The sequence below is a fragment of the Melozone crissalis genome, unplaced genomic scaffold (genome assembly GCF_028551555.1).
Source record: "Melozone crissalis strain CALT ecotype California unplaced genomic scaffold, PUWL_Pcris_2 ptg000027l_1, whole genome shotgun sequence".
NCBI classification, from domain to species: Eukaryota; Metazoa; Chordata; class Aves; order Passeriformes; family Passerellidae; genus Melozone; species Melozone crissalis.
The window spans coordinates 48,167,944-48,195,717 of record NW_026535805.1 but is presented as its reverse complement, the minus strand read 5'-3'; the positions used below and the strand labels follow the sequence as shown (position 1 = coordinate 48,195,717).

The window sequence follows — 27,774 nt, the reverse complement described above, 5'->3', positions numbered from 1 at the left end:
GGACCGCGCAGCCTCCGAGCCTTTAGCCGAAGAGTTCAGCCTCCCAAACATGCGTGTGTGAAAGGTAAGCAGTAGCATCCTTGTCTTGCGCCTAGGCAAGCTGAGAGACAGGAACAGAGCGACTTGCCCGATGCAACTTCCTGCCACTTCTTTTTAATTTTTTTTAATTGGGAAAGTTTTAAGTGAGCTGGGACCAGAGCTGTCAGCCCGGGAAGCTCAGTCTTCTCAGCCCCAGGCAGCGAGTTGCAATTCCTATAGCTAGTGTTGCATGAAAGCAGTGCATCATCACTTGGTGTGTCTCATGCCAGCTCTTAAAATTCAGTTTGGTATGAATGAAAGTAGCCACCCTCTCTATTCTTCTGTCGCTCGCTCTTGAAGCAATACAAAACTGTGATATTTTCCTGTGTTTTCAAGTTGGAGTGGCTTTGGTTTTAGCCATAAGCAATGGCAACATAAAAAGTAGTCACAACTGTGAATAAAATACAAGAAATATTGCTCAACCCTGGAGATTTTTCAGTCACGCTAAGAAGATCAACTGCAATTTAAATAACACTAAAATTTTAATGTAGTCTAAACAAAGACAAAGAAAATCTCAGCCTAAATATTGCCACATTATGTTTATCATGCCAACTATTATTATAACTCAGTGGAGTATTTCAAAAAAAGGAACAATTCAGCTGAAGGGCAGCAGTGTGAGTCAATAATTCAGATGCTGTTTATTACTCTGAAAGACTCTAGCTGGGTACCCTCGAGCAAGTCACTCCACCTCCCCATGGCTCTCTTTTCTTCGTCATAAAACAGATAAATGTGCTTGCTTGCTTCACAGGGGTGTTGAGAAGTTTAATTAATTAATTAGTTTCATAACTACTTGTAGATCCTTGGCTACATCGTTCTACTGAAGTGCTAAGTATTATTTCAACTAAGAGTTCCCTTACTGTGTCTCATCACTTATACGTGTTTTTTTAAGTGACCTGAATTTGTTGAGTTTTCAGGGGAAATCAACAAAGTAGCAGTTTTGGATTGGCATTGTCTTGACTCTCTGTAAACTTCACTGGGACTTGAAACCAAAATGTACTAACCACAGTGTATTTTAATGGGGCAGGGCTACTGGGCCTTTAAAAATATCATTTTCTTGTTCTTCAAAGTAAGTTCTTGCCTTTGTTGCTTTGTTTGAAGTGTTGTGAAGTTTTGCATGATTTTGAATTGCCATGAGAAACACCTGAGTGCTCTTAAGATAGTATGAGAGAAAGATATGAGAATGGCTTTTAAACACGTCTGTATTCTCTACTGTGAACACTGAACTCCGGAGACACTTGGTGCTGATTTTCCACTACACATTGATATACAGTCTCCTTTACAACCTGTTCTTTGGTTATAGAGAATGTTGCAAGAAAGAAATGTATAAACTGAACCATTGATTACCTATGGTAAAAGTTGATAGGTTTTGGTTGTCTAGGCAAACTCAGTTTTTATTGTAGCATATATTAGTTATTGTAACGAGGTATTGAGTAAATTTCTGCACTACAATGGTGAGAAAAATGCATTTTATTACCTGGCCAAATGTTAGATCTGATTTTTATAGGTTGCATACAGTTTAAGTAAAAATGAGTAGCTGAAAGCAGATTTTAGAGTGACATCTTTGGCTTGGTACTTTTTAAAGGAGTAAAAAGAGGTCTGTGTGTACTGTTTCTTTTCCTCAAGGACAATGACAGTACATAAGGTTTTTTTAAAACTGAATTTAAGTAAAACGTAGATCAGAGGTGGTAAAAAGTGGTTCATATCACCAGGCAGCTGTTCGCTTGTGAATGAACATAGGAAGTTTGTATCTTGGTAGAGAAATGATCACATCCATCAGTACCCAGCAGTCTGAGCAGTGAAAACTAGGGTTAAATAGAGAGGTAAATGTCCATAGAACTGAAGTGTCCCTTCTCTTAGAAGTGATTTCATTTAACTAAAATTCAGTCACATTCTTAGTTTGTGTATGGAAACTTGCACATCTGGCACCCACAGCATACTATAGCAATGAGCAGAAATAAATCTAGTTACTATTGCTATTGTTCCTGGATATTTTGCAAGAAATAAAGCCGGGGGGGGGGGGGGGGTGCTGAAGGAATTAAAAAATAAAGAAAAAGAACCAGCTTTCTGTAACCATTGTTTTCTTGGTTAGACTGGGTAATCCAAGTGTGTGGTGAGTGAAAGAGGTTATGACTTTTTCTTAGCAAATTGTATTTAATTGGTAAATATGGCATCTCAGCAGCAAGTTTGTCCTGGCTGTTCTCACCTTCTTTGCTGTCTCCATTCAGCTGAGGTAGATCAAAGAGCATAGCTGCAGCACTGTATTCACTGTATTCTCCTAAAGCTGTTAAACCTGGTGCTGGTTCACATTCAAGACTATAGCCACATACTTGATATAAATAATTTACTAATAAATAGTTTAGTATAAATAATTCTGCATTTGACTCCCTTTGAGCCAGTTTTCTGTTTACATGGGTAAACTTTGTACTGATGTCTCTCAGCCCAGCTGGGATAAGGTGAGGTCCTACAGTGCTGCATTAGTAAACCCCCAAACCCTTGTGCACTGCACTTTGAGCAGATTCTGCAGTGTGCCCAGGATGAGAACTGGGCAGAGAAGCCTGCTAGGAAAAGGGAAATTTAGCAAATGCCACCAGAGATCTCTCTCACGAATGCTTGGTCAGTAAAAGTTTAGCAGAAGTGAAGTGCTGGTAACGGAGAGCTGACCAAAGGGGTCAGGTCATTTTGGGAATCACACAAAGGACAGAGCACTGGAAGTGTTTTCTCTCATCAGGTGCTGGCATGACACTTTCATCCGCTCTTGGGACATGGTCAGGTGTGGAAGCACAGGTACAATGTGACTATTATGTGCACAGTCTGAAATTACCTTTGTTTGGTCTTTCTTTCTGTTTTTCCTCTTGCTTAGACTGAGAGTATACAAGAGGAATCAGCAGTAGCATTGTTTAGAGCGGTCAAAGCATTGTAGGTAATTTGACTTTGGTAGGTGTTGTATTTCAGTACAAGAGAAATGTAATTTTAACATACAAGCTCTTTTACCATGGTTGTCCTGGTTTATGCTTTTATTTTGTGGAGGTTTTTTATCAGAAATATTAATAATTCTGGACATTTTATATAAACCTGGTATACCTTCTTCAGTCTTCTAATCAAGTGGCTGCTAGAGTTGTTAAAGTATTTTGAAAAGTTGTTTGCAAGCATTTCTGTGGATATCATGTTCCTTTTAATCATATCCTTGCAATCATGGTTCATCCCACCTTTTACCAAAATGATCTGTCCAGTTGCAGTTCTGCTATGAGAGCCATGCCTGCACAACTTACAGTCAGAAATGAGATCACAAGATTCTAAATTTCAAAATTAACCCATAATTTAATGGTTGTGTTGACACCTGCTCACAGATTGCTCATGCACACTGCAAGTAACTAAATTTTACAGGAACCATGGAGCTGTTTAACTCCATCTGCAGTTGAGATTTCTCTCCTTGAAAATGTAATGACCACATTTTTCAAGGCTTTTGTTTAGGGTATTCTGGGGAGCACTGGGAGAACAATAATAGCCCTGAAGCAGCTACAGGACAATACATTTTATTGTCTCTCCCAGTTTGTACCCTGAAAAAAGCAGTTGCAAATGGGTATATGTGTATTACATCTATGGAGAGAGAGAGGAGCTATATGCTCTATCTCTCTGTGGAGAAACCCTAGATAATGACATAACAGCAGAATTGTATCGGTAACAATGAACAACACACTCATCTGTAGAGAGATGCAGAGACCAGGTAGGGTGATACAGTTTAGGTCTATAACCACAGTGACATTTATCCTGTAACAAATGAACCAGTGGTTCTGCTGTGTGAGTACAGATTTGGGGTCTGCATACTCACACTCTGAGGTTATCTGTAGATAATGTAAAAGTAAGTGTTGGTTTAAATTGCTTAGATTACAAACTCCTTAGGTTCAGAAACTGACTAGCATCAGCATCTTTGGACTTTGCAGGTGCTCCTCTATGCTGCCACAATAATTTAACATATATGATTGCCATGGTTTTATCCCAGCTGGAAACTCGGCCCCACACAGCCACTTGTTCCCTCCCTTCAGTGGGCTGAGGGAAATAATTGGAAGAATTAAAGTGAGAACATTTGTGGATTGAGATACAGTCTGTATAATAGATAAAAGCCACACAAAATAGAGAATTCATTCACCCCTTCCTGGGGATAGGCAGGTGTTCAGACATCCCCAGGAAAGCACATCCCCACACTCCATCACATGGAATGGTTACTAGGGAAGACAAATGCCGCAACTCTGAACTCTTCTCTCTTTCTCCTTCTTTCTCAATATTGTATGCTGAGCATGACTTCTTATGTTATGGGATATCCCTGTGGTCAGTTGGGATCAGCTGTCCCAACTGTCCCCTCCAGCTCCTTGTGCATCCTCAGCCCCATTGCTGGTGGAGTGGGGGAGAGACAGAAAAATTCTTGACTGTATAAATGTTGCTCAGCAGTAACTAAAACATCCCTAAATTATCAACACTGTTTCCAGCACAAATCCAAAACACAGCCCCTACCAGGTACTATGAAGAAAATTAACTCTACCCTAGCCAAAACCATCACATGAAAATAACAATAAAGTGTTAATATAGTTTTGTGTGCAACACTGCGTCATAAACAGGATATGGAAGCATAGTTAAAATGAGTTTTGATCCCATAGCAACTGAAGGATATGATGCATTTTAGAATTCCTGTCTATTAATATGAAGTTCTGTGGAAATGCTTTACAAATAATAAATAATATCTTAAGCTACTCAAGTTTGTAGTTTTAGATACAGAAAGTGAGAACTGGTTTTGTAACACTCCAGCAGAATCACATCATTTGTTTACAACATCTTGAAGACAATAAAATGAAAGACAATTAAAACAATTAGCAGGGAATATTAAAACTGTTAATTATACATGGTGGTCAAGGACAACAAATAAGGGGACTTAAAACATTTGCAAGTATTTGGAAGAGTAAAGGTCAAGGCTAGCAAAGTAGAGTTAGTTGGAAAGAGGATAAAAGTTAAAGTCTGAAATCAAAACACTTGTTTTGGTATCAGAAGTTTCTGGTGTTGTAATCAGCCTCCTCAGAAGTGAGGGAAGATGGATGGCATGCAATTCCCTGGGGCGGGTTAGGCACTAGGAGGAATTCTGGCAGCAGTAAATTGGCTTTCCCCTTTTGCATGTAGGATTATTTTTTCCTGTCCTTTATTTGTGCCTCCTGGGCATTGCCATTGCCATGTGAAGTTTTTCCAGTTCCTCCTGCACTCCATGGCTGTACCACTGGATCCACACAGATCCAGTGGCATTCTGTTCTCTCCAGAAGAGGCATTCTGTTCCCTTGCTCCCTTCTTGTGGCGGGTGGTTGTGCCTTAGGGCTGTGGGCTGCTCTCAGAGGAAACCCTAAACATCATTCCTGATACCTACCTCCAAAGGGTTCACAGCCTTGCTGACCCAAGTGGGCCTCTTTGCCAGGGCCAGGAAGATGAGTTATTTCTCAGTCCTTGCCAAAGGAATATTGTGTCACCACCCAGATTGTGCAGGAGCCTTTGTTCTGTGTTTCTGAAGTGCCTCTTACTGTCATAGTCCTAAACCCCAGAGGTGCCCCACATGCTGTAATAGTGTAACACGTGGATGAGTGGTTTGCTTGGCTTCTGGGACATTAATGGAGCAAAGGTAGGGAGTATATCCTCTTGGCCTAGATGAAAATTCTCAAACTGCCTTCCTATAGTGTTAACATCTGTGAAAGCACTAAAGTAAAAAACAAAGACTAATTTTAATTATTGAAATGGCCTTTTAAAATTGTGTCAGCACAGGATACAGTGCTGATGTTCTAGAAGGAATCTTTCTCTGGTAGCTTATAGTTTTAAGCCTTCAGTGGTGAAAGTGATTGGGCTTTCATTCACTGAATGTGGATGCCTTTACAGGCATGTCTGCACTGGTTGGGAATGATCATCTGCAGGATTCTAGATGTCAAAATTACTTCTTTACTCATTCTACAGATATGGAATAAAAGATCCTAGTAAGGATTAGGAATAGTAGTATTAGTGCAACCAAAAAATTAGAAAGCATTTTATACAGGAGGATAAATTGTAAAATAGAAGGAAATTCTAAATTCCCAGATTATGGTTTGGACATGCAGACTATTTAAATAATGTTTTCACTTGAGGCAGAGAGATGATTATGTGTGTGTGTGTGCATGCTCTGTTAATTTATATGTACTGTGATAAAATAGACAAATAAGCTTTTACCTGGAAGGAATGAACACATGAAACTTCCATCACAGATGTCTTACAGATCCTGCTGTGAATTTATAAAATATTTTGCAGTTGATGTCTTACCTGTAGCATGGTGGAGAATTAATGGAACCCTCCATTCTCCTGGAATTATGGTCTGACACAGCTGTGTACTGCTCTACACAGATCCATTTAATTTTGTGTTAGATCAAAGGACAGACACAACTTTAAATCTTGACTGCTGACAAGATGGCATATACTGATAATCCCTATAGGAACTGACTGGTTTCTGTTTACCATTGGGATTTTCATAGCACAGCTGTTAGTCAGACATAAAAGCTGATACAGGCTTCTTTCAAGGTATTTCCAATCATTTCAGAACAAGTGCAGTACTAACACCTGAGTACCTGAGCTGTGCTTTATTTATGGCAGATGTAATTCTGAATTGTTTTGGGGATTTCTGTATTTAAGTTTTGAAATACCTTTGATATTATATAATTGTAGCATGTTTTTCATAGTGAAAAAGCCAGAGGAAGAAATGAAATCATGTCCCCTGGTGGTTAAGGTTGTAATAGGTGTTTTTCAAGTTTTAAGCAGTAATTTTTACGCCTTTCCAGTGTTTTTATTGGAGAGCCATAAAGTCACTGGTTTTAGCTCACCAGTCCAAAGGTGGGTGAAGGACTCCTGGCTGCTCCTGTCTCTTGGGGTGTGGGAGTTCCCCACCCTGGTGTCCTGCTTTGAAAGGGTCCCGACAGTACTGCTTGTTGATGTGGAAGCTATCCAGCATGGGACTTCAGTCAACGGATTGATTGTGATTATTACAGCCCAAAGATAAGTTTATAGTTGTATTGGTTGTGCCCCATCATGCTCCTAATTATGCTGTAGTGGATATGGTTCTCTGGAACCAAGTGACAATATATATATGGGAATTAGTCTCCGTTGACCCTTTCACCTCTCTGTTTTCATGGACTTATCCTGCATTCTTTGGTACCAGAATGTCATTGCATTCAGTTAGAAGACTAAATTGCTCTCCCATTCTTAAATATGTGTGCAAAATATTTAGATTGGTGAAACTGACTTTGTTGAACAAAACAGCTCTTCAGTTGGTGTAACTGGCATGATTTTAGAATTCTAGCATTATATAATGTTACCAAAAATTCCAACTGATATATTCCATGTTATAGATTCTGCATCTCTCATCGGCAGCAAAGTCAATTTCAATGTGTGTGAAAAGATATTTCAGATATTTGGACCAAATGCAAAAAAAAAAGAGATCCTACAGAAGTTTGCTTTTCTCTGCTGTGAACTAACCTACTGCTTCTTGTGTTACATTTTGGCAGTTGCACATCCCTCTCCATTTAATGAAACACACATCTCATTGCAATGTTATCTATTAATTTCACAGTTTTGATAGGACAGCATCTGTTTCTGGTAATTGACCATTTCTTGTTGAAATACCTATGACTTTCTTACCTGTTTTAGTGCTGGGTTCTAAAATTGCTTATTTTAGTTTTAATACCAGTTCTTGTGATACAATTTGTAACAAAACTGTAATGGCACTGTTGTTTAGAATGAAACTGCGTGTTATAATATTACAAGCATTGAAAAAAATGGAGTAAAAAAAGTTCATTTTCACTGTCAATAATTTATGAAGTGCAAAGAAATGATGAAATTTACATCCATGCTGACTCAGAAGTCATTTACTAAGGTAAAATTTTGGACACTGAACCTGAAGATTTGATTTTCGTCAGAATGGTGGAACAGATTTTCCTTTAAATATTTGAATACATTTCTTAGGCAAACATTTGTTTCTCAGGTATCTCAGGTAACCATAATGAGAACTGTAGCCTTTGTGGAAAATAGTAGCTTCTCAAAAGAAGACAAAGAGTCTGATGTGTTCATGTCCCAGTCCTGGGCTCTGGGAAGATCTTTTATTCAGAAACCTGAATAATCTGTGGTGTTGTAATGCCTCAGTTTCGTGGAAGTTTTAGTCACCTGAAATCCCACCTTTTTTGTTCCTGCCTGTAAATGTTGACAAGGTGCCTGTGTCAGAGATGGGTCATGGCTAGCATGGGAGATGCCAGCAGAGACACCTGCAACTTCTGCTTTTTAAGAAGTGTCGCAAGTTTGGTCCCAGGTAAAAGCAGCTACAAAGCAGAGGGGCTCTTCAGAACTGATACTACAGAAAACCATGGTTCCTTACCTGTTTTTAATTTTTAATCACCCACAAGAAGGTCAGATTGCTTCAAGGACAGCTGTGCAAGCTGGTGATCCTAACAGTGCCATCATTTCCTCTCCCTCCTCCTCTGCCCCTCTTTTACTCCTCTGCTCTCACTGATGGAGTGACGTTCTGTGCTCATGTGGCAGGAGTAAATGGGCCTCGCTTTTATTTTAAATAGTTTATTTGGTAAAGTTATCTGTGTAAACTAATGCTTAGTTTAGTTAGTTGTTTCAGTTTTACAATACTTTTTTTTTTCTTTTCCTACAGCTGAACATCTACAGGTTGATGCAGATGGGGAGAACTAAAATTGTTAAGATTTAATCTCTGTTGGGTTTTTTTTTCTGGAATAATTGATGTTTTTTACTGTTTGTTTCTGCTGGCAGTGGAGTTGAAATCATGCTAATACCCTTTCAATCTACAACTAAATGACAACACTTTCAAAGCATACTGGATAATATGATTTTCTTTCATGGGCAAGCATCCTTCATTCTCCTTTTAATTTTTAATACTTTGTCAGATCATGGTTTCCTCAAGGAATAAAACCCCCTCGTTTTCAGAAAAGGTTGAGTTGCTTGGTGAAGTTTTTCTTGGAAGATGTGGCTGGTAATGATGCAGTGTAATATGAGAGTAAGAAATTCCTTTAGCTTTAAAAAATGGTATTGTGAGTGCACATTAAATGATCAGAAGGCCCAGACTCCAATTCTTTCAAGCCCTGTGTATCAGGCAAAGTACAAAAAAATTGTAACAAGTTCACTCACAACTGGTAAGCTGGAGGTTATATGGACAGTTACCTGCACAGATCCAGCTCTACCTAAGCTATGCTGATAACCAAGGCTCAGAGATTTGCATGGAAAGGAAGGTGCACTCCCTTCCAGCTGCCTCCTGCCATCCTTCAGTCACACCAGGCTGAGCCCTGCAAGGTTATGGGACAGGGCTCACTGTCCTTAGTGAGCTGTGGCTGCTGAGAGTTAGTCTTCATATCATAGGAAGTGTGCCAGTATAATTTAACCAAGAAAAAATGATTTTGTACTCCTGCTTTTGCCACTGCCTATTGACTTTCTTCCAGATTGTGACTCTGAATACATATACGATAGGTTCATTTTCAGTTATTCTGTTGTTAGCCTAAAGAATGTGGTGTAGTGGTGTAAAGGTAAAAAAAAAGGTTTACTTTCTCAGTGAAATGTGCACATGAATAAAGGGTGAAAATGTGGGAGGCTATTGAATACCTAAGAGTACAGACTATGACTTTTTGGCAACACTGGATGTGTTTGATGATGGTGTAATGCTGGGAAATGTGTGTTCACATTTGCAAAGGAGTTCTGGGAAACTTTACTGTATATTCCCTAATCGTTGGTCAGAAATAATTTAGGGAGTTCTTAAAACCATCCCTAAATTTATGTATGTTCTTAATTGTCACTGATATGCAGAACACTTAGAGAAATCAAACCAAAGCAAAGAATGCATGAAGTCCTTACTGCTAGCTGAGGGTTTTTTCTGCTTGTGTGAACCAGGAAGGTTTTTTCAATAAATGGTTAACACAGAAAAAGCTACAGGCATTTTTGGCTTTTTTTGAGGTATTTTTTAGGTTCTTTCCTCTGCCCACAGTTCTAAGGATCACAGAGGCTTTTAAAAAAAACTGTAGTGGTTTTTTTTATTATTATGACAAAGCAATTTTTTCATCAATTAAAAAAATTACATCATGTTTCAACCATAATGTATTGCTTTACCTCCTTCCTGTCAAAATATATTGTTGTATAGTTTCCTTCAGCATAGAGAAGAATACAAGTAGTTTTGAGTAGGTCTGGATAAACTGTGGTGCATGTGTCTTTTTGTATGTGTGTATGTGGTGAGAGACTCTGTAGATATAGTAAAAGTGTTACCAAATAAACCAGCCTGTGATAATGTGTCCTGCAGCAACTGGTTTACATCCAAAAGAGGGCAAAATTTACTTGCAAAATGCATTGAAATACTATGAAAATGTCATCTTCCCTTACACTGTTTAAGCAATTATGCTGCTCACTCTAACAGAGAAATTTAAGCAGTTACAGGGTACAATATTATTTGTAGGTAAAAATTCACAACAAATTATGTATTTTGTGGCAAAAGAGATTTGCTCACAAATTAATTTTAGGATCTGAGCACAAAAATCTAGAGGGTCTGGGCACCCAGTAGTCATGAAGGGTCCTTGTCTGTCAAAGTTTTCTCATATAAATGACTTTGTTGAAACAGGATGTGGGTCTCTAAGGTTTTAGCAGTCTCAGCTTCTATTAGAAAATTTTGGCTATGGAATAGGGACCTGTGGGGAGAAGTAAAAGGTTGCTTTGTACTTCAACTTCCTACAAGTTTTATGACTGAATCCTATGAAGCTGGTTTTCCATGGGAGAAAAAAAAAAGTATCTGGTTTTAGGTTTTCTTTCCTTCTATTTCTCCTTTTAATAATTGAAAACTACTGTTCATTATTTACATAAAACTGTCTCACTTGAGCCTGCTTTCCATAACCTTTTCCCTCGTAAGAATTCTAGGAATTTGCTGGCTTTCCTCAGGGGGATCTTGGCCATGTTTTATCTGTGACTTTAGGCGAGATAGTTGGTAATTTCTACAAAGTAACTTACTATGTTTAAATTGCATTTGTCTCTGCATAGATTTCTCATTTGAGCACATTTCAAGAAATAATGTACATAGAAGAATATGCATTTTAATACAATGTTCAGCCTTCTTGGTAACTGGCAATCAATCTCCACATGTAAAATGGAAAGCCCTTTGGAAAAAAATACTAATAATGCAAACCCCTAAATGCCCAGAAGGCAAAGTATTTCAGCTGTTTTTCTAAGACTCTACCACTTACTGTTTCCCTTTTTGACTCCTGGCTTGCTCTTTTCTTTTCTTTTTTTAAAATGAGGACGTGTCAGAACCGGAGGCCTTGAGCCCTGTATAAAGTGACCCCGGCGCAAACCTCCAGCATTCCTCATCTTTCCCTCTCTGCAGCTGCTAACATCAGCCAAGGCAGCACGCAGGCCTGGCTGCCGCCAGCTTCCTGGCTCTCTCCCTTCCTCCTCCCTTCGCGCCCTGCTCCCCTTGCCAGTGCCGTCAGCGCTGCTTCGTATTAGGCACCGTTGCAATTATTTCAAATCTCGAGTACAAGAGCTGTTGTTGTGTCCCTTCAGCTGGTATCAGCTACCAGAGGGCAAGGTGTGGGAAGGAAAGGGCTTTCTTCAAAGTGTTGTTTCTCTTGGGTGAATTGCTGTTTAGGTGTTTCATCTGACATATTCAAGTAGATATGATTTGAAAGTCACCTGGAGAATACATGGGGTTCTTTAGGTAGAATCATATTTCCTGAATGGTGGCTTCTCACATATTCATTTTCTAACTCGTTCTTTCATGTCCATCTACCACAGGACATTTCAAAGATGGTTTGGCTGCCATTGAGACCTGGAGATCTGATGCCACAATGAGGACTCACACACGGGGAGCCCCAAGTGTGTTTTTCATACACGCGGTTTGCTTCGCCTTTGCCTGCGGCGCCAGGGAGGACCAAGACACGATGGTTCCTTTTGTCAACGCCAACTATGACAGCTATCCCATGCTCTACTTCTCCAAGGGGGACATGGAGACCCTGCGGCTCCAGGCCAGCACCACGCACCAGCACATTGCGGCTCGGCTGATCAAAGCAGTGCAAACCATGCTGTCAAATCCCCTGGAGTACCTTCCTCCCTGGGACCCAAAGGAGTTCAGCGCTCGCTGGAATGAAATTTATGGCAACAACCTCGGGGCCCTGGCAATGTTCTGTGTGCTCTTCCCTGAAAACATGGAGGCCATCAACATGGCTAAGGATTACATGGAGAGGATGGCGGCTCAGCCTAGTTGGTAGATTTTTGTCTTTTTTTTTTTAAAGTTATTCTTACTGTATAAACTGCTTGCACTTGGAGGAGTGAGTGTATAAGTGAATTACTTAAATTATATCAGTTGCACTAATATTCATTTTAACAGTGACTAACTTGCTGAATGCATTTACCCTCCTCGGGACCAGCAGTGACCAGCAGTTTTCACCGTCACTGGACTTCTCTTCTTGAAAGTTGATGCTGAAAGGAACATGATTCTTTATGCACCACCTTGTTTGTGGTAAAAAACAAAACTAATCTAAACCCACTCTAAATCAGAAGGAAGAGTTTCACATCTGTTTTGTAGTAAGAAGTGCTAAAAATGTTACTTCAAAATTTTTTTTTCCTCCAACTCCATACAGATCTTTTGGGTACTAGTTCTTCCTTAGGAAGAATATAGGAAAGGGGGACCTATGAAAAAGGTATAATTTGGTCTAGGTAAAAATGACACTCTTGGGCTTCTGCAGTCTGCTCTAACATCCGTCTGAGCTATAGTTCAGGCTGGCAGCTTCACTTGGCAGCATGGTTCTTGGGCCTCTCCTTAAGATATACTAGGACATGATCATTGTCCATCTGATTACTGGAAATGCCTGAGTAACTGGTATTTTGATGACCACTTCTGGATTAACTTCATTTGGATTTGAGTTGTCATCCCTACAAGTTGCTCTGTCTTCTCTGTGCCACACTCTTTCTATGGGAACAGAAGTTAATGTTCTCACTATAAGAGTGATTCTAGAGTTGAGACCCCAAAGTCTCCTGCTTTTCATACCCACCTGCAATTTATCTCCTCTTTTTGCTCAGGCAGATGCATTTCCCCTACATCCCTGCAGCAGCTGCCACTTGGTACGCCTTGCAGACTATGGTCCAGGATTGCTATCACTGTGGATAGGTCAGAGGATGGGAATGTGGGCTTTGCCAGGAGGGAGGCAATTGCCCAGGGCAACGAGATAGGGCTGGATGGGGCATGGCTCCCTTCCTACAGCTCTGTGGTGACAGCAGCTCGGCAGAAGTGTGAGTCAAGATTCAAGTCAGCACAGGAGGAGAAGCATCAGCTGTTCAAGCAGTGTTCATTGCTCAAACTACTATTCCTTACCCTCTGGTAACCATCTAGTAGTATCCTATAAATGTTATCATTCCATGGGCCATCACTGGAATAATGCTGGATTTGAGCTAGAATTTGGGATCTATATCCTCCGGATGGACATTATTGAAAAGCCGTGATAGTGTTTGGGTTCCCCTGCAATAAGGATTAAAATGGTGAATGCCACAGAAATACATGAGCTAGAGCAAAAGAAGTGATAGGACACAGCAGGGACACACTGTCCATATATTGCCTGCATATCACAGAAGACAGGACATGGGATTTAGGAAGGAAAATATTGTCTCAACAGTGGTGGTAATTTCCAAAATCTTCCACTGAAGCATAGCAATACAAAGCTTCAGTCTTAGCTCTGGAGACAGTGTGGAGACACTTTCTCTTGGCACACTGACAGAGGGATGTAGCTTACAGAGGTGAATCCAAGGATATGTGACCATCTCCAATAGGAGACAGGCTGCTCCAAAGTCAACACCTTCCTCCTTAGTTACATTGTTCACACTCTTTCTTAACTTGTTTTGGGAAGGCTGTAGTTACATGGCCATCTGTTTTAATGAAATAAGAAAGAGGAGGAAGCATTATTTTGAGTAGGAGGACTTGTTTGTGTCTTTTTTTTTCAGTTTCCTACATCTTGCTCTCTGTCTCAACATTATTTAAGTTCCTTATGTCCTGTGATTCCTGCCCTGGATTAATTGTGGTTGTTTTGTCCTTTGTTATAATGCTCTCCCTTGTCCCAGCAGACCAGATACCAATCAGAACCAAGCAGATATCCCATTTCCACTTGGCTTTGATGTTATTTACTTGCCTCCAAGTACTGTTTTTTCTGAAGCAAGTATCTTGCATTACCTTGTTGAAAGAGAAACTATGCTTTTCCCATCTTTCCCTTCTGGTGTAGACATCCCATTCAGAAATCAATCAAGGTTTAATCAGGGTTCTCTGTTTGGCAAAAGAAGTGGCTGCAAAATGCTCAGTAGTAGTGAAAGTGCAGGAGGAAATTTTAAACATAGGCAATAGAGCTGGGCTAAGCTGGCCTTTGTATAACCTCCAGCTGGCCAGCTCTTCAAGTGCTGTGGCAGAAACATGGATCTGGTTTCCATTTTTGTTTTCCCCCTGAGAACTTATGTCTGAATGCTGTCAGCATGGAGTTTATACTGTAGCCCCATCAGTGGTGGCAGTAATACAGATCTTTCTCCCTTGTCCAACAGTGGTTTTCAGAAAAGTAGGAATGTGACATCTCTGAGGCTGTACTGCACTGTCTGGCTTTGCTCAAATAGGCTGGATTCAGAGGCTGAAGGACTGGGCAGACAGATTATGTAAATCTGTTTTTCCTAAGAAACTCAATTTAAAAGTACCAGAAAATGTTACTGCACGTACTTCTCCACTTAGGATAAGACTATGAGAATAAACATGATAAATACGAGTTATGGCTGTTATATGAGCTGTTCTGGCAGTGTCAGAGTGGTGGAATTTTTTGTCCAGTCTATCTAGGCATGTTTAGTTTTCCTCAGACTTTGGGAAAATACCATTCTGGATGATATATTATGATTATTGTCCTTATTAAATGATTTGAGGGCACATGTCTTCTGATCAGGAGGGTGGAAAGAAGGAGTCTTGATGTTGCCTGACTTTGGAGCCTTGCATGTTAGGAGAGTCCTCTGCCATAACATTTTATTTCATCAGGAAAGAGGGCTTTTCCAAAGAGGTATCCATAAGGTAAGTGAAATGGGCCTCTCCTAAGACCTCCTCATTAATGTAGGTGCCGAGACTGACATGTAAAATTTCTGGAAAAATATCTTTTTTGTCACTGACAGATTCATCAGCATGTTGGAAAGTTAAATCTGGCATTGGCAGATTAATTCTTTCAGCAGTATAATCTGGATTTCTTTTGACTTCTGCTGTCATAGCATTGACTCTAAAATAGCTTTAGAATTTAAAAAAAAAATCATCTTAATGAGTTTTTTCTCTAGTTTTTGTGGCAATGTTGAGTAAAGTCTAAGCCTTACCAGAAAAAAAAGTATATGTTTTTAGCATATGCAGTAGTTGAATAAAAGAAATATGGTTTTAAATGTCAGTGGTTATTTGTTTCAGAATGCTAGGAGATTAAGGAGACTGACATTTTAAATTTCTTCTTTACATTAGTGGAATCCTCAATAGTCCAAACATCCCAGGATACAATTATGAGAAAGTCTACTGGTAATTGATATATACATGGAAGGGAGAATTAATTCTTGTAATTAAGAACTCTGGTCCTTTCTCATCTATTAACGTAGTCATTTTATGTCACATAATAAAGTACACCCATAACTGAGTTCCCATGTGTGTCAACTAACAGAGGTTGAGCCGTTTGTCATAACAACCCATGTGGACAGGCATGCTGCTCATTAGCAGAGCATCCCTAATGGCTACATCCTGGAGTAGGTTTACATTTTAAAATAAACAGAGGGGCACTGGGTAACAGCTAACTATAACAATCCCCCAAAATAATCTGGGAACAACACTGTTGTGGAGACTAGCAACAGCAAACAAGCGTGCATTAATATTTTAGTTGAAATAGAAGAGCATTATTGGTTTTGCCTGTAGAAATTAAAAGCTGGTATTTAATAAACTCCCTTGATTTTCCATGGATTGGATATCTAGATACTGTCTAAAACCTTATGGGAAGTTTGTCCTTATATTTCAACCGTATTTCCTTTTTTTAGAGAGAGCAGAGGATATTGATGTGTTTTCTGGCATTTTATCTCCGAGTGGCCCCTAGAGCACTCCCCACCAGAAGGGCGTTCTGGCCAAGGAGATCTGTGCTCGTGATTCTTTCCATATGCCGCTGGCTCGTCCCGTCCCCGTGCTGAGCGGAATGATGTAATCAGAGTCACACATTGTGCAGAAATAACACTTCAGTCAGACTCTCTGGTTTGGACAAAGCAGCCAAAAGCTCTCTTCTTTACTAAGCCCACCTTACAAACAAGCGCCTTGGGAGTTCACAAATTCTGCACCCTTCTTGTAGCAAGAGAGAGGTTCCCATTTGCAATGGCCAGAAAGAAATTTCTGTGGGTTTGTTTTTGGGTATTTTTACACACAGCTAATGCCCCACTTTTAAAGACAAGTATGTTACCAATGTGCAGTAAGGTGTGGGATTTAACAGCGATTCTGTGGGTTTCACGGGGCAGATAATTACTGTCAAGCACATGCAGACATTCCAGAGCAATAGCAGCAACTAAGGAGAAACTAACAGGAGGCTTTCGAATAACAAATCTGTGACCTTTCTGCTGTTTTTTTATAAACTAGCAATCATGTAGCCTTCTGTTAGTCGCTGCTTATTAAAAAGTATTGGAGCATCCTATGGGACCCTTGCTGTTAGTATCCAGATAGTGCTTGATGTTGAACAATACAGATTGCAAGGTAAAAATAGATATGTGTAAATAATTAAACATGTGGATAATGATTTAACTAAAATGAATTCATATATGCCAAGGTGCAATAAAGCAAGTCTCCGTGCTTTCACCAGAAATTTATAGCATCTGTTTGACTCCCAGTAATCAACTAGCAATCACATTCAAAGAAAACTTAGGGGGGCTTTGTAAGACTGTGGAATAAAAGTTAGTATAAAAGAAGCTTGGAGGATGCTGATACACTGTCTCCTACAAAGAGGAAAAAGAAAGAAAAGGGAGGGTAGGAGGATGAATTTGATATCTGGAATATACATTATGTTAGTAAGTGAAATATCAAACCCTTATGCTGTTTTTATCTTCTACATATGTAGTGTTTAAAAATAGAAATTGTGCATGTCTGTGAAATTAAATGGCTAGCTGGATTTTGGAGAGCTCCGTTAATATGTAAATTGGTATAGAAGATAAATTGGTGCTGACGTTCTGTGGGAGCTACTGGGAGCTCACTTTGTGGCATGACTGGTATAAAAATTTGCTAAAACAAGAGCTAGAGGCAATCTCCTAAAAAAATAACATAATTAAATTTCTATGTCTGCTTAACATGACACTGAGAAAAAATGAAACAGAGTCAGTTCTAGTTTATTAATGTGTCAACACAGAAGCATCATAAAAGCAAGCCCTGTGAGTGAAGGACTCTCTTGTGATCAATGCCAAAAATGAGATAAGATGTGAAAGAAGCTTTAGAAGCATCAGAATGATGATCATAGACCTATGAGGAAACAGAGGGAAAGAGGTTAAAAAGTAGATTAAGATTTTTAAGGAGCTAAAGTTTACTTTCCTCCGCATAGCACCTTAGCAGTACAACTCTGTTTTTATAGTAAGCTCTTAAAACGTCTGTCTATATGTTGCTTTTTTTCCCCATACTGACATGAATGTAGCCTTTTACATTTAACCACTCCTTTGCCTTTCTTCCTGTCAACTGAGCTGCAATGAACACAAGCATGTGAGATTGGCTGCTGCTGAAACATGACTGGTAAAGAGAGAAGCAAACTTGTTTTACCTTAGACACCAGAAACATAAATCATCAGTTTTTCAAGTATGTTTTATAACTTCTTTGTTTTTGCAAAGGACCAAGCATTAAGGTTGGGCAGATAATGGGGTTTTTGCTTTGGCAGCCAACCAGAAAAATGTGGGAAGGGTAAAATCTGAGAGGTTGGGTTTTTTTCAGAGAGTCTTCTTTTTTCTTCCCAAAACGACAGTTGTAGAGTATTGCTCCATTTATTAAGAAAATATTTCACTTGATCAAAAAAATGACTTTGTTTTGGAGACTTTGTAAGAAAAATATTTAAGATTTGGTCTGGTTTATAAAATAAATGTTGGTAGTCTCACTCCCCTTGAAAGGTGTTCTCCCCCTTGATAGGGAATGGGTCAGGACAGACCCTCAGAAGTGAGTCAGGACAATAGGAAGAGTGCCAAGGCATTGCCTGTGGCATTGGGACGAGTGCACAAGTGCACAAGCGATCAAGAGTTCACTTGGCCCCATTGCATGCCTCGTTTGCATCCACACTTGACATCTTGTGTGCATTAAACTCAACCATTCTCACTGCCGGGTACCAATATCTGAGGTAGATGGCATCAAAATGCACTACAGGGCTGTCTTAGAACTAATTTTCACTTCTAAGCCATTAGGAGAGAGTTCTCACTCGTTTCCTTTGCATGCACCTAGTGAGATTGAGAATTTCGGTACTGAGGAGCAAGTACTGGCATCCTTCAATTTCCTCCTCCAGGAATTACTCTGCAGTGATTTGTCATGGGAAATTTTGGAGCATTAAATTCAGGATGTGGATTACTTGTGTTATGCATGTGTCAGGATGTGCTTAATTCTTCATTTTGCATGCACTGATACCATGTTCGTTGTTGACCTAGAGGCCAAAAATCCAATCTCACACTGCTTGGAAGGGTATTCTATATCTCAGATTAAAGAGGGTTATTTTCCTATTTGCTTCAATTTGTTTTTAAGAACTGGATACACAGTGAAGGAAAGATGAATCTAAACATCCCACAGGTCATGATCAAGGAATTCACTTGAGCAGCAGATTTTGATTTAAATCCTGCCTTGAACTGGCCATATAGTGGTTTTTCCCTCTTGGCTTGTATTTTTGAGAGAAATGCTAATAGAATCATAGAAACAGAATTGTTTGCATTGGAAGGGACATTAGAGATCCTCCAGTTCCAAAACCCCTGCTCTGGGCAGGGACAGCTTGGACTAGACAACGTTGCTGAAAGCCCCATCCAGCCAAGCACTTCCTTGAGCACTTCCAGATTTGGGGCATCCACAACTTGTCTGGGCAACCTGTGCCAGTGCCTCACCACCCTCACAGTCAAGAGTTTCTTCGTAACTCCTAATCTCCTTTTTTACTTTAAAACCTTTCCCCTATGTCTTATTATCTGCCCATGTAAAACTTCTCTTTTTCCTGTGTCCCCCTTTAGGCACTAGAAGGTTTCTGTAATGTCTCCCTGGAGACTTCCAGGCTGAACAACCCCATCTCTCTCAGCCTGTCTGTATAGGAGAGGTGTTCCAGCCATCTGAGCATCATTCTGGCTTCCTCTGGACTTGCTCCAGCAGGTCCATGTCCTTCCATGTCCTCCTGAGGAGCCCAGAGCAGTTTACATCACTGCAGGTGGGGTCTCACCAGGGTAGAGTGGAGGAGCAAAGTCCCTCCCCTGCTGGCTGGCCGTGCTGCTTTTGCTGAGCTCAGAACAACTGGCTTCCTGGGCTACAGGTGCACATCACTGGGTCATGTCCAGCTTTTCATCCACCTGAACCCCAAAATCCACCATTTAAGGCTGTTCCCAGTGAATTCTTCTCCCACTCGTGTCTGGGACTGCCCCAGCCCAGGTGACCCTGCTTTCAGTAAGGAAGTAGTTATTTGGTAGTGAATAGTGAGAAATTAAAGAAACACATTTCTACTGAGAGAAGAGGCAGTACTAGCATCAGGAATGTTGTCAAGAAATAGAGAGGTTGTAGTGATCTTGGCTTTGTTGGTGATAGTGATTTTTACTTTCCATCCAAAATTTTATGCAAATGGTATACTTATTTAGAGTTTGGAATTGCATTTAATGAAGGTGCTGTGTATACATAGAAGAAATGCAGTGCCATCAATTGATCATTGGAAAACAAGGTCTTAATCCCCCTCTTCATATTCATTGTTCATTGCAGAAGGTGGCAAATCTAAAACAGATAAACCACATTGCAGCATGCTAAAATTCTCAACACATGTAGAAAAACCATACTACTTATCCATAATTGCAACCTTATCCATGATCTCTTTATTTCTCCAATTTCTTCATGGAGGATTCATATCAAACTCTAAATGTAACAAACATATTTTATAGGATACAGATGAACACAAATGTAAAGAACACCCCAGGCATGTATTTATCCTGTGCCATTCACAGGATTTGTCCAGACAGCAGATTTTTGTGCAGAACAATGCATATGGCTTTGGATGTTTATGGAGTTTGATCATGAGGTAGCAAACCTGTTCAGCACTTTTTCCTCTTTCATAACCTTCTCAAGTTTCCAGATAGGCACCTCTTCCAAATATACCTATACCTACAGATGCAGGTATATAAGTGCAAAAAGGTACTGTAGGGGTGCCTTTATCTTTTAGAATTTAAAATATATTTAGAATTTTTAAACAGTTGCCTTTGCTCAAATTTCATATGTCTGCAACTAAGTAGCTGTTCTGTATAAAAGAACCTATTATAGATTATTTTTATTTACTTTGGATTTGTTTTTTTGCTTTTGTAAGATCTGATGCCTTTAAAGGCTAATGCAGCCTTGAGGTCGAGGTTACTTGCTGTCGTCAGACACAGTTAATTGTGAAGCTGAAGTTCATACAAAATTGCTTGTCTAACCCAAGCTGGGTAACTGTGTCAGTATTTATGATAAGGGTGCCTAACATAATTAAAAGGTTTTTACACGGAAAGGCTGGGGGGTGTGTTTTGGGGTTTTTTTTGTTTTGTTTTTATTTCTTCCCTGAAGAGATCAGGAGCCTAAATGCAGTTATAACTTCTCAATTTATCACCTCTCATGTAGAAGACTGCTTTCTATTTTGTCAGAAGCAGTGTCATGGAGACTATTATATGCTCTTACACTGTAGAATTTGATGTGGTACTCCGTTAGAAACTAAACATAAAGCTAGCATACACCTTAACAGTGAAGGTTACAATAAATCAGTTCCACTGACAAATCCCATTTTAAATTTAGTCAGGTAAAGATCAGGTTTCGGCACAATAGGTTTAAGCAGAATCTAATTAGGAGCTTGTGTGTTGTTAAAAAGATACTGAACTTTGAATTAAATTTTTTTAATTAGCTCAAATTCTTTCATTCGACTTTTCTTCCACCCTAATGTATAGTTTAGCCTCAAACTCTTTGTAATTGTTCCAAGCAGATGCCTTTAAAGTGAAATTCCCTGTACCTATTTGAACTTTGATTTCTGAAAATACCTTGGAAATTAGAATTCATGATATAGCTGATGAAAGGAATTTTTCTGTGTCAAAGGATTCCTGAAAGGAATCATGGTGCCAGAGTGTTGCATATAGTTGGCATAGAATGTAATTTTAGTTTTATGTATAGGATCAACAGCATTTTAATGGCTCTTTCAATTATAAGGAAAGATTTAAAAGCAGAAATAGAGAATTAATTGAGATTGACAAATAACCAGATAACTCAGTTTGATGTATTTAAATTTGTGAGACAAATATTTAATTTTAAAAAAGGAAAAAAGAATGTTTAGCTTTACTGCAGGCAGAATATGGAATCAAAGCTGAGAGAAGGTGAACAGTTAAAACTGTTGATCAGAAATTCATCTGATCAAAAAGCATACAGATAGTTTCTTTACATGACAGTATGAATGTGCCAAACTTGAGTTCTTCCAATGATTTAAATATGCTGAAATAAAAGTTAAAGGTCTTTTTTTTTTTACTTGCACATGATATCTTTTACCATCATTGCAGCCCTTAGGCTGATGTTTGTAATTTTTACATGCTTTATTAATGCATTTGAATGCCAATAAATGCTTCTGCAGCAGAACTTTTTTGGTTTTATCTTACTCTTTGGGGATTTTTTTTCTCATCTCTTCACACTGCTGCTTACACAAATGAAGATGAAATCATATTTGTCGAGTCATCAAATAGTTGAAACTGGAATGTGTGTGCCTTCAGGAGCACAGCATCACTTCTACTGATTGCAGTAGGACACTCATCTCAACAATTTTAATTCATTTCTGTAATAAAAAATAGATTGCAAAAAAAGTGAAAGAGGAGAGCATGAAAGCATGAAAGCAACTGACGATTTTTCAGTTTATAGGAGTTTACTTTCACTATGTATTCCTTCACATTTTCTTTTCTGTAGAACCATGGGCTGGAAGTACTGTAAGTACTGCAAAATTAAAGTTTTTGATACACAATGTATGCTTGATTTAACAGGAATATTTTCTCCATACAACCTATGTTATGAATTTGCTTGGTAAAAATGTACTGTTTTCTAAGTTCAGTGTAATCATGGGACACAAGCCAGTAGTTCCTAGAAAATAATTTTTTAGTATTGACAGCATTTTACCTCTTTTCTTTCTTATCATTAAAAAACCCCAGTGTTTATTAAAAATGTTAATTCAAGCTTTAGTAAAACTAAGTTTCCTCTTCTCTACTTCTGTCCTTGAATGCACTTGGGAGATGAAAAAACAGTGTAGTGAGTTGTTTTATTATACTTGCTGTAAAGACAGCTTTAGTCTCATAGGCAGCATTTATCATCAACTGACTCCTTTGGAAAAGAAAAAAGATCTGTTACAGGAGGTTGGAGGAGTATAAACCACTTTATCAAAAATTATAATCATCTTTCTTCAGATGAATAGATTCTATTTCTGTACAATCAGTATTCTGCCTATCTTTCTCCTAGCAAAACCCAGAATATTTCAAACATTTTTGGAACATTTAGCAACTTAATCTTTATTTAAAAGTTTTTGAGCTTTGAAGATTAATGCTGTCCATACTTAGGATGGGAAAAAATAGTTTAGAGACTTGGTAAGTAGCTAAGTACTGTGTTAAAATTCAACACGAATCATCTAACTTGGGAGACTCAAAGTCATATACATATCACAGTAGAGTAAGGGGGAAAGCTAAGTAGGTGAAACTCAATTAATTGCTGTCTTTGTTTTTTGACAGGCTAGTGAAGGATGCCCCCTGGGATGAAGTCCCTCTTGCTCACTCCTTGGTTGGTTTTGCCACTGCTTATGACTTCTTGTACAGCTACCTTAGCAAGATTCAACAGGAGAGATTTCTTGAAGTAATTGCCAATGCCTCGGGATACATGTACGAAACATCATACAGACGTGGATGGGGCTTCCAGTACCTTCACAACCACCAGCCTACCAACTGTGTGGCCCTGCTGGCTGGAAGCCTGGTTCTGATGAATCAAGGTATGTGCTGAGCCATAGGGATGTTTTTTCTAAAGTCTATCAACTCAAATCAGCCACTTAAGCAGCAAAGTTCAGGGTTTGATAAAAATGCTTCTTTAGTGTACAGCACTATTGGGTTTACTCTTTTGCTACTTAGTAAAATTTAATTTAGTGAATAGAGCAAAAGTCTGTGGGCAGATGTACAAGTCATTATGAGTATGTGTATAAGTTCAGTTTTCCAAGTGATTCTGAAATTCTTACCTCACAGTTTATAAAAGTTAAAAATCCCATTGTGTACAGTTTGTCAGTCCTGATTCGTGGACAGTGTCTTTCAGAGTAGATCATCAATGTAGAATGATGCTCGATCTCCTTACACAAAGCATTGTGAAAGTCAGCAGTCAGAAACACCCAGTGCTCTGACCTGGGAGCCAGACAACAGGATAGCCTGGAATTCCATCCAAGGCTTTTGTCCTGTCACCTGGAGGATCTGCAAAAGTGTAACTTTATCCACCCAAGTGCCATAGCTTAGGACATTTCTTCCCAACAGCCTTTTCTATGGAGATATCCAAGGCTGTACTTTTTTTCCTCTGAACTCTGCTATTGCACCCCACAACAAACATTTGTGCCTGGTTTCCTCTTCTTTGCTTTGGGGGCATAAAACCATTTCCAAGGTGAATACTCTGGCCAGTAGCTTTTGCCTGCTCTGTCAAGGGGCTGTCCCTGTCCTGCTGGAGAATGCAAGTCACAAGAGTGAGAGGGAAAGCAGGTGAGCAATCTTGACTTTAAACCCCAGAGGTACTTCAGCTGAGAGATGGAAGTCATGGAGTCAGCTCCCGCTTTTATAAGAATGAATCCATATTTCATCAGGTAATTATTTTATATGTGCTAGAAGTATTTTGAAAACATGATTCCCAGTGGAATTACTTATGCACTGCAAGTCCAGGAAAATCTAGTTTCTGGATGCTGATGGTGTTGCCAAGCTGCTCAGCCCTGCCAAACAGAGGCACATCTGCACATCACTGGAGCTTTCAAGAGCCCAAAGAAACGTGACAAAAAACGGTGGCACCTACTGTGTTTGGAGGATCATTTTTTGCTAAGTGCCTGTCAAAACAAACACAGTGACTGATGTGTATATGTTGAAAAGCATCAAGAGCATGTGTGGAAGTTATTCCCTATCCTCCTGTCTTGCCTTCCACAAATTGAAGACTCAAAGCCATGTTTATTCAGTGGGTTTGCTAAATTTCATATAATTCCATCCTTCCCTAAGCCTTTTTTGGTGCAGAAAGCTGGCAGTTTGCAAGATGATTCTGCTTTTCATTAGGTATAGACCATAAGTATGCCTTGTGTAAAACAATGAAAGCATCACAAAGCCAGGCAATATTTTTTTCACTAAAGTGATGGTGTTTGGGGGGAGGAGGAAGGAAAAAAGCAGGAAACTAATGAATTCTTGAGCAATTTGAAAATAGTAATATTTCAAATGAAAATAGGTCAAAACAGACTTTATATTTCTAAATTTAAGTGCTGTTGTTTTGATATAGAGAAACTTGGTTTTTTTTAATAGCAACTTAAATTTAACTTAAACTTAAATTAGGTTTTTCTGTTAGTCTAAAATGGAAAAAAAAGGCAAATTGTAATTCCAATATGAAAGAAAATAATCTGAAGGAGAAAAAAAAAGGAGGGAGAAAAGGAATGAACATGTTTTGCTTCTGCATCAGATACGTGGCAATTGCAAATAATGTATCTCAGTGTAGACCTTTCTCACAGAAGGTTTAAATTCCAGCTAGTAAGTTTAAACACAATTCAGCTATTGAAGCCTGTAGACACTAAACAGCCAATTTAAATGGATGTAAATGTTTCCAAAGGAATGAAAGTGAAACTAATTGAAGTTAATTCTAGGCACGTGCATTTGGAGAAGTCTTTGTATTTAGACACTCAGATGTTAAAAATAGAAACTTAAGGCCTTGATATTAATATAGATACCTGATTTATATACTGCTAAATTTAGGTGAAATTTGTTCTGGTTTGCCATGTAGTGTGACAGGGTGTTGAGTCTTTTAATTTTTTCATTTCAATGTATTATTGTTCTTTTAGTGTGCTACAAGTGTAGTGTTATAGCCTAGATATACCTGAAGTAAACAGAACATTAATGCAGTACAACGGTAAAGGCTCTATGCTGAACCATAGCAAATCACATTCTTGCAGCATAGCTTCCCTTTTATGTCACAAGGGAAAACAGGAGTGGAAACATTCAGGATTTTATTCTGACAGACCACTGTGCTGCCAATTCCATGAAGAGTAATGAAAAAGTGTCTTAATAGCTGGGAGTGAAGTGGAAGTAGTACCACTGCCACTGTTGCTCAGGTCTTCCCCACCAAAGTTTTCTCTTCAGCCAGGCATTTAAAGTACTGTGATAGACTCAGGTTGTCTGTTTTGCTTAGACACTGCTATTTTTTTTTTTTTTGTCTCAGTTAACTGAGCAGGATTTGGCAGCCTTGACTGGTAGGATGCCTGAATTACTCATCACTCTGCTGAGCATAAATACAGTGTTGGTGGCAATGGGATGAAACACTGAGTAACAGGATTGAATGTAGCTCCTACTCCCTTAGCACATGTGCTTCATTCAGCAGGCACTGCTTCACCACATAGTGAGGTGTAACATGTGCCAGCTGGGCTTTGCTATAGGGTGGAATTAAGTCTGGTTCAATCTGTGTCCAGACACACTGAACTGGGAGAACACTAGGCTGCCATGTAGAAGCACAAAGCAGTTGATGTCTGTTTAGACCTACCTCTCCTGCTACTCAATCCAAAAAGCCTTTCCTCTGCTGGGTTCCATGTGCTGACTTCTGCTGGAGGCTCTCCTGCTTGTGCTTAGTGAAAGCAGACTGGCACTGAGAAGATTTCTTGTGACCTCTTCCCGGGTCTTGGTTTGTGTGGAGCAGACCAAAACAGTAACATCTCTAGGCTGAGAATTTATCTGCCTCGAAGATTAATTTTATTCAGGAATTGAAGAATCTACTTTTGGAATTACCCATGCAAAGCTCTTCCAAAATAGCTTTTATTTGGATAACCCTTTAGGTTGTACAACAAACTGAAAATATCAGTAGAACAGAGCAGGTCTTAAAATAGAGCATGAGTTAGCTCATCGTCATATCAGTTAACTGCAGCTCAAATGTGAACTTTTTTACTTTTTTAGTCTCTGTGTATCTCATTACCATGCTGATGATCCTGCCAGTGAAAAATGACCGATCAGAATTGTTGCATTATTGGAGCCCTCTAGTGGGGCCATTGGTTTGTTTTCATACAGCTTTAATTTGAAATGCAGTAAATAGTCTTGGTTTGGCTCTTCCCTTTTTTTGCATGTCCTGAATGTGTTCAGGAAATTTTCTTTTTCAGTTGTAAAGCATAGCCCCATATTACTAGCAAAAGCTGTTTGATAGATTTTCCCATGCTCATGTGACCTTGCTTTGCTGTATTTAAATTTGTCTTACTTTTATTTTTCACCTTAGAAGTACAGGGATGCTGCAGCAATAGGTTGTATTATAGACCCCTGGACTGCAGATTCCATGCTGGGAAGGACCCCACTGTGGGAATACAGGCAGCACCATCTATGAACTGTTATGTCATAATTAGTTTTGCCATTGTCATTTCTTTCAGGCTACCTTCAGGAAGCTTACTTGTGGACCAAGCAAGTGTTGGCAATCATGGAGAAGTCAGTAGTCCTGCTGCAGGAGGTCACAGATGGCTCCCTCTATGAAGGGGTGGCTTATGGCAGCTACACAACCAGATCACTGTTCCAGTACATGTTTCTTGTCCAAAGGCATTTTGACATCAATCACTTCAGCCACCCCTGGCTCAAGCAGCACTTTGCATTTATGTACAGGACTATCCTGCCAGGTAGGTCCTTTGGGTGAATGAAGATGAATCTCTTTATTTTTGAAGCAGCAATAAATTTCATACTTTAAATAGGCCATTTTAAAATAGCACTCTACTTGGATATTTTTCAAAATAACCATTTCCTTGGATTTTACCTTCAACAGTTATCAAAACAGTAACAGCCTTGTTTATCACTGCTTCTAAATGAGGGACACTTTCCACTAGCACAGGTTGCTCAAAACCCCATCCAGCCTAGCCTTGAACACTGCCAGGAGTGGAGCATCCGCAACTTTACAACCTGTCCACGTGCCTCACTATTCCCACAGGAAAGAACCTCTTCCTCATATCTAAACTAGGTCTACCCTCTCTCAGTTTAAAGCTGTTACCCCCTGTGTTACTTATTTGCAGGACACTTCATTAGGAACTTACATTGCTCAAATTCCAGGTAAAAAAAAACTTAGATAACTGTATTGGAACCCCTGATCTACCCATGTATGTGTAAGGGGGGCTGAATGCAGCTTTGGTGTGCCAGCACATGCACATAAGGAATTGTGCTGAATCCATGTGAGAC

The 27,774-nt window shown here is 39.3% G+C and overlaps 1 protein-coding gene across 3 annotated transcripts in view; it reads left to right on the top strand.

Annotated features, from left to right (window-relative positions):
• Window positions 1-27,774, top strand: part of DSE (dermatan sulfate epimerase) — a 32,280-nt gene continuing 4,506 nt past the window's right edge. The window contains exons 1-4 of one of the 3 annotated variants that reach the window (XM_054280077.1): window positions 1-64; window positions 11,908-12,376; window positions 23,098-23,351; window positions 26,985-27,224. In XM_054280077.1, coding sequence (XP_054136052.1) covers window positions 11,961-12,376; window positions 23,098-23,351; window positions 26,985-27,224 — 910 coding nt within the window. In that variant the 5' untranslated portion in view covers window positions 1-64; window positions 11,908-11,960. Of the gene's footprint in view, window positions 65-11,907; window positions 12,377-23,097; window positions 23,352-26,984; window positions 27,225-27,774 lie in introns of those variants that run through there. The other 2 variants (XM_054280076.1, XM_054280078.1) reach the window with 2 other exon arrangements.